This window comes from Scophthalmus maximus, chromosome 11 (assembly GCF_022379125.1).
Source record: "Scophthalmus maximus strain ysfricsl-2021 chromosome 11, ASM2237912v1, whole genome shotgun sequence".
Lineage (NCBI taxonomy): Eukaryota > Metazoa > Chordata > Actinopteri > Pleuronectiformes > Scophthalmidae > Scophthalmus > Scophthalmus maximus.
In genome coordinates this window covers 5220877-5233067 of record NC_061525.1, presented here as the reverse complement: position 1 = coordinate 5233067, position 12191 = coordinate 5220877, and the positions used below count along the sequence as shown (strand labels likewise).

At 43.0% G+C, this 12191-nt stretch overlaps 1 protein-coding gene and 1 long non-coding RNA gene across 9 annotated transcripts; one reads left to right on the top strand and one right to left on the bottom strand.

Annotated features, from left to right (window-relative positions):
- The first annotated feature begins 67 nt into the window (after nt 1-67).
- Nucleotides 68-1721, top strand: LOC118299748. The gene is made up of 3 exons (XR_004789935.2): nt 68-723; nt 822-895; nt 1100-1721. It is a non-coding gene; the product is annotated as an uncharacterized LOC118299748 (long non-coding RNA).
- Nucleotides 1722-2505: 784 nt separating this feature from the next.
- Nucleotides 2506-12169, bottom strand: LOC118299737 (CSC1-like protein 2). 8 transcript variants are annotated; one of them, XM_047335784.1, is made up of 24 exons: nt 12063-12169; nt 11911-11986; nt 10281-10438; nt 10085-10164; nt 9936-10014; nt 9441-9478; nt 9151-9293; nt 8959-9010; nt 8726-8840; nt 8430-8500; nt 8208-8288; nt 7585-7702; nt 7274-7407; nt 6832-6975; nt 6118-6271; nt 5914-6020; nt 5690-5776; nt 5373-5501; nt 4948-5110; nt 4477-4582; nt 4137-4304; nt 3581-3693; nt 3440-3490; nt 2506-2869 (listed from the first exon to the last, which is right to left on the bottom strand). In XM_047335784.1, exons 3-24 carry the CDS (start codon nt 10416-10418, stop codon nt 2696-2698), a joined length of 2445 nt encoding a protein of 814 aa, XP_047191740.1. In that variant the 5' UTR covers nt 10419-10438; nt 11911-11986; nt 12063-12169; the 3' UTR covers nt 2506-2695. The 8 variants fall into 8 exon arrangements, with proteins under 8 accessions (XP_047191740.1, XP_047191741.1, XP_047191739.1 ...); XM_047335785.1 differs by having other exon boundaries at nt 12115-12165; XM_047335783.1 differs by lacking the exon at nt 12063-12169 and having other exon boundaries at nt 11911-12045.
- Nucleotides 12170-12191: the final 22 nt, after the last annotated feature.

The following is a 12191-nucleotide window of genomic DNA, read 5'->3' as shown; positions in this document are numbered from 1 at the left end:
ACACACACACACACACACACACACGTACACACACCTTCCTGTTTCTGTTTCTCACACATGCTGTCGACCCTCCCTACCTACCTCCCTACCTCCCTCTCTGTTTCACACCCTCCTCTCCTCTCTCTCTCAGACAATGTTTCTCAGCTCATCTGCATAATCCAGTTTCTGTTTGGGTGTGTCTGCATGCACGAGAGAGAAAGACAAGAGGAGAGAGGTTTAAACCATTTTGATGGTTTGCTTCTACATACATTTGTTTCAGGTGTGCATGCGCGCGCGCGTGTGTGTGTGTGTGTGTGTGTGTGTGTTGTAGCTCTGCAAGAGAGTCACTCATGCTTGGTGCTCCATGTCAACTTCCTGTTCAGAAGCATTTCCCCGCAGATAAACATGGGGCACTCACCATATCCGGCTGACAACTTCAGATGCCTTTATCAGATGTGTATCAAATCTGAAAATGATCCAATTGACATTGTTCAAATGATTTTTTTACTAACAGGACTTTAAGGCATGGAAACGGACTGAATGATGTGGTGACATCTCATTCATCTGTGCAGCACTGCAGCATGCTCGTTTGAAAACCATAAAATGTGACCCTCATGTGACCCTGTAGGAAAAGGCAAGGGACCTCCAGGGGCGTTGGGATTTATTCTCTGGATTTCTCTGGAGAGTCGATGAGATATTTCAGTCTGGAGCTATAAACTGGTGTTGCACACAAAAGCAGAGAAGGTATGGATCAGATTTCTCAATAACTTCCTGTTTGATGCTGCATTTTTTTCTCCTTTTTTTCTTCACTCTTTTTTTGTTTTACTTTTTGCTGCACCAAGATGCCGCCGCTGGATCTCTGAAGATTCGTCTTGTCGTGTGATAGTTTGTAAAGAGACAAAAAAAAAAAGACTGTGTAAGTTGTGTAAGTTTCTATGATTAACCCACTGATCTGACTCCTATTAAGAGACACTACAAAGATTAAAAGCCAGGACGATGAGTGTGTTTTTCATTAAAGGGTTTAGCAAAAAAAAATTAATAAGAGAATGTATCTCTCATCATCATAAAATAATACCATCGTCCCCCTTTGACATTCATCCACCCTCTTCTCTGCGCACAGCAGACGACTCGACTGCCAAAGGTTCACTGCCAACAATCATATCTACCATTGATCTCACCCACATGCGACAGACTGATGCACAACACGGGCCAACCTACTGCAAATAACGAACTCAACCCACCCTGAGCCGCTGGAGCAGGAAGTAGGACCGATGACGTTATTGGTCCGATCATATCGACGTGGACCGACATGGACTGGCAAAGAACTGAGGCTGTTTCTAGAGCAAAGCGACAAGCTACCCAGTCTGAGCATGCTGTTCCTAATATAACTCAACAGGAAAGACTTTTAATGCCCTTGGACCCACGAAGCGTGAAAACATTCATCATAGTATATGCACCCAGTGAGCAACTCTCATAGGAGTGAAGAGGTCACTGTCTGACGACACTTCATTTTCATGCCTCCACTAGGGTACGGTTGTAACTGCAGGCTTTACATCTTTGATATATCTTTGATATATCTTTTCATATGGCAAGGATTTCCGTTGAGGGGATTTCTTCTGATGTGGTACAAAGGTTCCTATGGACTCAAGTGATTAGTGATTTGATGATCAAAGGGGAAAGGTCAGAGGTACCTACGTCTTCACAATACTGTTTTTTGGCAATAACTTGAGGATTGATACTTATTAAGAAAAAAAAACACCATAAAATACCTTCAAAATGCCTTTTATTACATTCTTTACCATATAAACACTCACACACACACACACACATATATATATATATATATATATATAAATATATATATATAGACCGATATATTGATGCTGGTGACCTGTGCAGTATGAACACTGAGAGAACTAAGATCATATATGTGGTTGTGCAATTTAAATTAAAATGTGCCAGTTTGGTTGTTTTCAAATATGGTCACCCTATCCAACGGTCAATCGTTCCGTCTCAGAGCTAAAATGAATTAATATTTTTTTCCCGGAGAAATAATTTTGGCAGAGGGCAAAGTCAATGTTCATAGTTTTATCTGTTTATTTATTTAGAGAGGGTGTGGCCAGAGAGGAGGAGAGGAGAGAGAGAGCAGAGCTGTACCTGTCTCTGCCTGACACACTTTGAAAATGAATTAAAATTAAATACTGTTCATTTTAATTTAAACAGGTAACTGTGTATATTTGCAAATAAGCAAAATAAACAAAAAAGTTCTATATATTAGTGATAGACATTTATTTACAACGACGCAGTTAAATCTAAAATTTGTCAGAACAAGAAACAGAACATTTCAGGAAATTAACATACAACAAATTTACACATACATTACATGAGAAGTGATATATCTTTCTATATATACATATAGCTACATCTGGTTGACAAATGAGAGGTCAAGCCAACATGAGGTAAACATGGGCAGACGTGACATAAGGCCATACAGTATCAGAGTCAAATAATAAAGACATCACTAGATTCAGAGATAAGAGTTTATTTTATTGTCTTGCATTTTCCTGTGTGTTAATCTGGTCTGTCTATGTATGTATATACATCGCTTGGGGTGAGAGGAGAGAAATGGTAAAGAAGGGGGAGAGTAGAGAGACCAGAACTGAAAACATTGTTGAGGAAGCAGATTGACAATCAGACATCAGAAAGAATTCTGACTCTAAAGCGTCGACTCTGATTCGGTCGTCTCTGATTCGCTCAACTCTGAAGGTTCCTCCTCTGGACTGAAGCTGCGGGTCAGGCTGCCGCCTGACTCCTCATGAAACTCTTCAAACTGGACCGCCTGTGTGGTGCTGGCGAGTGATTTGTGATAAAGCACTCTGGGAAGGTAGACCTTTAGTTAGACGACACAAAGGACAGAGGTGAGCACCGGAAGCCGACTCTCAAGGTGCTAAAATCCAGTGAAGAAGTGAAGACGCCTGAAGAAAGGTGTAGGGTCTTCAAGAACCACAAGCAAGTTGCCTCCATATAGCACTTAGAACTGTTCTGAAAACAGGGACTAAAACAGACCTGGTATTATTCCATTTGAATTCTCTCAAGATTTGAAGGTATTCTATTCTGCTGATTCTTTATTCGAGACATTTCTTTCTCTACCTTAGATAATGATGATTTATTTCATTGTTTATTCATTTTGCTTGAGCACTTGGACTTGAGTCTCGACAATTTTGTTATTTCAAGTACATGTATGGGACGACAATAGCAGAACCTTGAACCTCAATTTTACAATGAACTCATTTGTTTAGTTCACTGTAGTTATTTCTGTGACAAAGGTAATTAATGATTACTTTGTTAACAAATACAAGTATGAATTAATATACAGCAAATTCAAGGTAAGTTAAACAGGACCTAAGTATGTATGAGCCTTATTCATGCCGTGGAATGTATCATAGAGCAAGTTAAATACCTCTGTGTCTTCTTCCACTAACTCTGCTGCATCTTCGTCCTCCTCTTTCTCCTGCAACCAAAACCCCCCCCCCACAAACATTACGTGGGCTCACTCGGCCAAAGATGTGTCTGGCATATGCAAGTATTAGCAAATGCTCACCGCATAGTTGTGTGGGCTGAAGACTTTTAAAATGCCGAAGGTGTAGCTGAGGCAGATGAAGACAGTGATGCACAGGACCACCAGGGTGAAAAGAGACGTGGAGGCCCTCAAGCCTGAAACACCACACGGGCACAGACCACAAATAGTCACAGGATGATTTTTTTCATCATCATGTTGCAGCATGCCACATCGTACCCACGCATAATTGCATTCTAATCGTCTTACATTTGGCCCACAGTTCACTTGTGGAATCATGGTTGGAAACTTTTGGAAAAATAACTTTTTTTAGATGGTCACTTGGAGATATTAACACGTGAGCAATATTAAAAATAGAAATGTTAACACAAATTCTGTGCAAGTAAAATTCTGTACATGAATGTTGAATGATCACATGCCATAAAATCTCCACTTGCTACAGCTTTTGTCTTGAATGCCTCTGTATTGACAGGGTTTTTAAAAAAAAAAATATTACTAGATATACAGCAGCTCAGCGCTACTGATTAACGGCCATATGCGTTGACCTTTTTTTCAGGTAAAGCCCACACTTGTTTCTTACCTGCTCTGAGGACGGAAAAAAAGTAGAGCCATATGAGGCACATGATGGGTGCGGCCAGAGCTAGATTGACGGCTCCCACGTGGACCTTGCGGTCGAGGCGGGCGGGCAGGTAGGCAAAGTACATGTTGTGTTTGTCCACCACGTGCCTCAGCAGCATGTACATGAGACCTGATGGCACACACACACACACACAAACACCACAGTGCCTGGATTTATGGTCTTATGCATAAAAGTCTAAAAGGGACATTGAGGTCTCTGGCAAAGTCTGACAGATCCACACGAGGGAATGCTTCGAGTGTGCAGGAGTGCATGTTCGTGTCCAGCCCAGCTAACTACTCACCGAAAGGCATAATGATGGGACAAGCGATGCTGTAAGACACAATGACAGTGTACACACAGAGGGTCCCGGCATACTGGGCTCCATACTGAAATTCATAGGCCTGGTTCTGTAAGCAGAAGTCGAGTAGCTCAGAAAAGTGTTGAAAGGAGGCTGAGAATAAAGAAAACACTGGTCTAGTTGAATGGTAGAATGAGAATAATTTGAATTAATTATATTACACATTGTCCAGCTGTTTACAGGCCTATGTACACTTGTGTACAAATCCTGCAGAGCCTGGAACACCTGACCAAAGATTTGCCCTGAATGGCTTCACAGAGAAAGCTTATTCTGAATATGGTCACCATTATATTATAATTATGTTAACCAGTTAAGGAGTACAAAACATGCACTGTGATGTTTCCATTTTCACTAAGGCAGCATGATCCTGTGCTCTGGTGTAGCATTGCTTCTGTGGACAATGCCGTTCCGAACCTGTTTGATATTTTTCCTCTCCGCGGCAGAACGTGCACACGTCAAACGAACGGTGTACAGCAGTAGCCCCGGCAACCGCAGCAACTCCATCGCAGAGCCCACCAGGGCCGCTGCGATCACATAGTTCACAAAAAACGCCCCTCGGTCAGGTAAAAACACACACCTGGTGTAAGGGAGGAGAAGAAAACATGCAGATGAAAGTGGAACCAATGAGGACAAAACTTTAAAGAAAAGGAGAACATACTTGTGTTTCCCCCACACATTTGTCTGACCATGTCCATATCACAACTCTAGAGACAGTTGTAAATAAACAGCCAAACTCAGTAGGGGAATTAAAGGATCTTGGCGCATGCTTGAAATGAAAGTACAACATTTTGGATCAACATTTTAAAAAGCAAGAAGCAGAAAAAGAAGGTCTTACTTACTCAAACCTCATTAAGATAAACGTGTGATCAAACAGCCAGCGGAAAAACACTGAAAGGCTGAGAAGAGGAGAAAAGATTGTTTGGCACGGTTCCCCATGAATCCAACTTGATGAAAATGCAGCACTTGGCCTGAGAGGAAAATTAACAAACAGCTGATCTGCACTTTATCCTTTTGGCGTTTTACTCTGGACAGATACTGTATTAACACGCTGGATTCACATCGTATGCCTCCTCACGCCTCGTGTGTAAGCTCCCTATTTGTTACATGTGTTTGACCTACACTAATTGCTGAACTTTGAATTATTAACACAACGTACCTGGTGAGTCCTAGTGAGGGGAGGATAAGCACCATGAAGAGCAGGAAGAAGTAGAGCTTACGCATCATGTTCCGCTGCTGACTGGACCTGAGGAGACAGACGACACTGGAATAAAAACATTTTCCTCGAAGCTAACAGGAACCAATCACTGCACTGTGTGTGTGTGTGTGTGTGTGTGTGTGTGTGTGTGTGTGTGTGTGTGTGTGTGTGTGTGTGTGTGATACCTGCTCCAGTGCTTTTCTACTAGCGTAGAATAATAGACTATGGTGGGTAGCAACGAAGAGAAGGTCATCAGCAGGAGGGTGGGGAAGAACTGACTGATAATGGGGCTCTGAGGTGAAAAACAAAACAAACTGTAGATTCCTAATCCTTCGAAGCAATCTCTTGACACGTGTGTGTTCGTGTGTGTCTGCGTGTGTGAGACTCACGTTGAGGTGTTCGATGGGCTTGGTCACGTCTAACATGTCCATGGTGTTTAAAATGATGGTGGGGGTGGTGAGGAAGGTGAGCAGGAAGGAGAGCAGGAGGTTGATGATCACGTAGCGTATGAACCAGAAACAACCCGGCACTGACATATTTTCCCTGTGCGGCAGTTTGGAAAATAGGAGAAAAAAAAGGTTACACACATAGAGGCAGCACAAAGTAGAGAAAACATAACAGTGGGGGGCACACTCCTATTCCTCTCTGTATTCCTCTTCACTACACAACTGAATCACAATGACTTGTCTGCAGATATTTTTGCTATAAATGAAACATTTTGCAGGTGACATTATTACTGTGCATTAGCAGATTGTGTGGAATCCACTAAGAAAGACACTAAGCAGGGTTTACACTGGAGTGGGACAAACTATCGATTTTAACGTACTGTAGTCTCCGCAGTGCATCGTCAGTTCTTTGGTTGATATGGTTGAAATCAATGTCACAACATTAACGGGGATATGTTCATGGTACCAATATTACTACAATATGACAAGTGTGAGTAAGATCATATGTTAAATAGTGATCCAGGAGAATTCTGTAAAAACAATAACCCCCTAGTATTCCCCTAAAAATCACTGACTGGCACCAGTGTTGTGAATAACAAGTCGCATCGATCCACATGAGGCGCGTGTTGTGTGAGACGTTGGTGTCTCAGACCGTACCAGTACAAATTTTTGGGATGAGGTGAAATGCTGATCCTCCACCTGTTCACCGTCAGAGCTATACTCCTGGATGAAAGCTGGGGCTCCTTCCGACAGCAGCTGCGTATTCCGCCAAACTTGAATGCATTGAAGTCTTTCAGAATTCTGAGGTGGGTAAATGACAGAGGTTAGCCACGCACATCAAGCAGCCTCTGACACGAACAGGCGCCGAAGGCGAACGTCTCCGTTTCCAGGTCACAAGGTAAAAGTGAGCGGAAATGACAGGCAGCAATGTTGACGAATGGCAATGTTGGCAAAGAGGAACAGCCAAAACAATTGGAGTTAGAATTGGTTGTATTACATTATCATGTCCCAGGCGTTTCATCAAATGTCACAGATGCTGCTGCAGCATCTTCCTCCGCCTGCAAATACAGACACAGGGCACTGACAAAAAGCTACTCACAACTTGGCCATGTCCTCGTTCAGCAGGGTCACGAAGGCGATCCCCAGGGGGCGCTGTGGCACCAGTTCTACCTGCTTTGTGAACTCCATCAGCAGGTCTTGTTCCTTAGTTCTGTAGTACGTTATGGCGTCAACCTGAATAAGAATACACGGACACAACAGATGTTTCATGTTTTAATAATAATAATGATAATAAATTGGATTCATAGAGCGCTTTTCAAGAGCCCAAAGCCCTTTTATAAACTAAATCTTGCTGTAAAATAGTTCACATGCACCCAGAGAGACCCAGTATGAACTGTTATTTCATCTCACCTTCTCAGAGTTGGCGCAGCAAATTAGGTGCCCACCCAAACAGGCGTTAATCATCTCGCGCCGTCCTGTGTGGTCCAGGACACACTCGTAGTAGTGCAGGTTTTTTCCAGCTTTTATCCTGGGGTGGAAAAAACCCAAACGAATACAGCTTGTGTTCACTTCAACACAAGCCCTGCACAGCCTCAACATTCAAAACACGCGCATCTAAATTGAGAGTATACTTCACACGCCGATGCTTGCAACCGCGCAACGTATGGAACCATTATAAATACTGAACAGTCAACACGAGGTCGAAGCGACCAGTAAAGTTGTCGCCCAGAAAACTTAAAAGGATGATCTTTAAAGGGGCTCAAAGCTCTGCGGACTTCCTGGTACAGGTGATAGTTCTGTCTGTGGGTGTGTAGCTGCGAGCCCACCAATTTCACACAGTGCAGATGTTGATTCATTGTCAACATGAACAATATTTATGAGAAGCACAAACCGCCACCAAAAATAGTTTAGGGAATAAGCCTGTACGACTTTGTGGCCTCTTCAAGTGCACTTGCTGACATGTACTCCCCGCCATCGAGGACGAGAGTCCCGTGATTATTCTTGTTTCATTTACTTACTTCTGATTTTCTTACCTTTCGCTATCAAGATGCATGAGCTGGGCCACGTCAAAGCCCAGGGTCACGTCAGTCACCTGACAGGCCGGGTACGCCTCTCTGTCCAAAAACAGTACTGACAATGAGGAGCGGAGCGGACGGCTGCCATTCATGGTAACATGCAAGTGTGTGACGCATCACGACTGAAGTCAACCGTATGCAAGATGGGGACAAGTGGATGTGGATGTTCAGCACACTCACAAGAAATGGAGTCTCACAGATTCTTCTGTTGCCGTCTCGGGAACCGAACACACTAATAAGGTCTTTCTGGTCTACAAAAGAGAAAGTCACAATCAGTCAGGTTTCAGGTTAAAGTGATTCACCACACGTTAATCTGTCATGGCTTCCATGTCATTTCCTCATACACAGGTGTAATGCAATGTAAAATTGAAAAAAAAAAAGAAATTGAAAAAGTCAAACAAGTAATGAGGACTAGCGAGGACACGTAGACCGATAACGTCAAACAAATCATATAGTCTAGTCCTAAGCAGTCATACATTTGCCATATCTTTGCTTATGATTTTCATTCGTGATGTGTGACGTCGCAGCAGAATAACTGCCAGGACCAGGTAGAGAACTGCAAACACTGTGTGCAGCCACAGAAGGTTGTATCTAGAAGCAAGACACCAAGAAAACATTTTGTTGTGACCAAACCACAAAAAAGCTCCTCTGAAATACAAGCTTTTACTTTTTGTACTTTTTTTTTTTCATACTCTTTTACAGTAGTTACCCAATTGGCAGATTTCCAATAGTTGTCCTTCCAAAATCCCTGGCCTCATCACCTGACACACATCAACAGCAATTTTTTTAATTAAAACATGGGAAAGAAGAGACAAGAATGTGAACAGAAAAAGATAATAAGAAAAATAAAGGCAACCCAAGGTTCAGGCAAATTCCCCTGCAATAAAAAATTGGAACCAACCCAGGAGGTCTCCACTCAGGTTGAGGGGCAGAATGACTGTCAGGGAGGCCACAGCCATGATGAACAGCAAGAAGATCAGATGGCGCTGAAAGGATAGGTAGTGGACAGCGTCCATGCCACATTTGGCTTTAATTTTTTCATCACTGACACGCGCACGCACACACACACACACACAAACACACACACACGCACTGATTAGAGGAACCCAACACATGGCTTGTATATGCAGCAAAGACCAAGAAGAGAAACAAAGACCAGCAAAGGACTAATCAAACCACAGAGTCACTCACGTCATCCTGATGACGTAAGGCAGCCAAGAGCAGAATCCCTAAAGACAAAGAGAGAGATTACACTAAGGTACAATAGAAATTATACTGATAAAGTATTCTTGGGTCGGTTCTGCCTGGTCTTACTAAATCCATATTCATACAGTAGGATGTCAGGTCATTGATCTTTACGTGTAGCTATGGTTAATGGACTGTATGTATATAGGGTTTTTCTCGTCATATAGACCGGAAGAGCCAGCAAAGGCAATCTAGGGTTAAGTGCCTTGCCCAAGGACACATCGGCATGCTGGGATCGAAATTGGTGGACGGCCGACTCTGAGCCACAGCCGCCTCTGTGTGGGTCCAATGATTACTAGAGGGCAGTTGACTGAAAAAAATAACGTATGCAGTGTTGATTTGTCAAGATGGGATTAAAAAAACAACAACCTTAACTCAGTCATTGCTACAAAATGTTTACGCTTTATGAATATTCATTTTGGTGCGGAAACTTTTACACACCTTTTCAAACTTGATGTCATCATTAGAATGCCTGGGGGATGGCATTTGTCCATGGCGACTGTGTTTTGCCTCTGAGGAGCTGAAAACCCAACGTTCAGTGTTAGACTTTACACTTTGTTTTCAGGGCGTTTGTCTGCTTGTTGACTCACCCTTCCTGGTCGGCAACCAGAGCTATACGCCCATAGTCCCAAAACTTCTTCCTGATCATACAGAAGATGACCAGGAGCACCTGGAGATGACAAGAAAAGTCATTGTAGCACATTGTGGCCTCATGGAGAGAACTTTCTCAGGCTTTCTTTTATACTTGAACAGATGTTTATTGGAAAATAATTTTTTAACACATACCAGGAAGACAAGAAAGTCGAGCACCAGCACAACTGGCACTCCCCCGAAGGGAAGTCCCCTGAGTACAGTGTTGCGCGCGAAGCAGCTTATATTCTTCTCGGGGCTGGGGTCGGACGTCTCGTTCAAGATCGACCACATCTTCAAATAGCTTGCCTTGCCTAAACACAAAATACACAAAGGATGATATATTCAACTCAAACAGATATAGGGACAGGAAAAAGTCACTACACTTGAGAGGCTGGAACCAGCTAATGTGACATGTTTGCAGAAAAAAAAGAAAGGAAAAGGGATAGTAAACTTGGAGGAGAGTAACTCTGCGTTAAATAAAGGATCATGTCTACATCAGGGGGGTCAAACCATGAGTTGTGCAGCATGTACACAGACCCTGATCAACAGAACTTGGTATGATGACCTGCTGCTACATTTGGGACCTTAACACCGTAGTAGGGCTGCAATTGTCCCGATCAATCATTTCTATTATTTCTGGAAACGTGCAAATAGTGAAAAGTGCCTGAAACAATTTCCCAGAGCACAGCGTGACATCTTCAAAACCTGCGATTTGCTTTGCATTGTCACATTTGAGAACCCGCAAGCGGCAAACATTTCATATTATTGCTTTAGAATTACTTTTTTTTTGTTGTCTAAATATTCTGTCCGTCCACTAGTTGGTGCACCAGTGAATCATCTCAGCTCTGAGCTGATGACTTGGCCAAGCAGGGGCGAGCTGACGTGCCACAGGAGAACCAGGAGACAAGAGGGCTTCTCATCACGACAGCCAAGTAGCAGCTTTTTACTTATTAACGGAACTCAATTGTTTCCTCCAGTTTGTAGTCCAGTCTGCAGGGTGTTAACTGATTTGTGGCGTGGCTTCACTTGCCAAGCCGAGATTCGAACTAAAAGTCACTGACTTGCATTAAACAGCCTAATTGTTGCGAACAGGGAAGTTTGCTTTGCTTTGATTAACTCTGGCCGACGAGTTACGATCGATCCCTTCACTCCTCGTCCCTTATGAACCCATCAGTGATCCACCGTGGTGTCTGGCGATCACATCAAAGTCAATCAAAACCACTTCGTTCCCTTAGATCTCATTCGCGCGACGCAACTTCGCGGGAGCCAATCAGCGTTGAGATCGTCCCCGACGTCACTGACGTGAGAGGGAACGGGCGGATATTGATATTGTCTTCAGTGAGGGAGAGGATCACTCTTCGAATGAGTGGTATCATTGGACAGTCAAAGCAAAAGCACATACCAAGCTAAGACAGACAAAAAAATTAGACTAGAATGGAATTTATATATATATACACACATATACCTACACCTGTGACCTGCACCCATTGGACGGAACTAGCTGTCAATCACACACTTTCCTCGCCCCAATGCATAACGGCAAAACTGTAATCAAGACGTGCAACACAGCGTATTAACTCTGGAGTTACAGTGTAACTGTATGTGCTAACGTTATCTGTGTACAGTACGTAAATAAAAAAGGTTAAAATAGGCACTGTGCAACAAGATGTGAAGTGGTGGAATGAGAAAAAAATTCTAATTACACACAGAGCTATAATATCGACGTTTAGAAGTAGCTCACTGGCAATGTAAAAAAAAATCAAATAAGCGTTGCTCCACTCACCAACAAGTGAAGATTTTGACACTGTCAAAAGGGTTAAGATCTCAGAAGGGCGTCAGGCAGTAGCTCTACTGTTAATCTGGGGGTCAAGAAATAGCACAGAATGGAAGTTATTATTATTAAGATTGTTGTTGTTGTTGTGGTTTGTTATTCACCAGTAGTTGTAATAGTAGAAGATGAAGAAGAAGAACGAGAAGTCCCCCACACCACAGGGAGGCAGATATGAGCGCGATGCTCCCTGGTAGCGGTCCCTCGATAGTTTGGGTCCGTACTCTTTCCGTTCC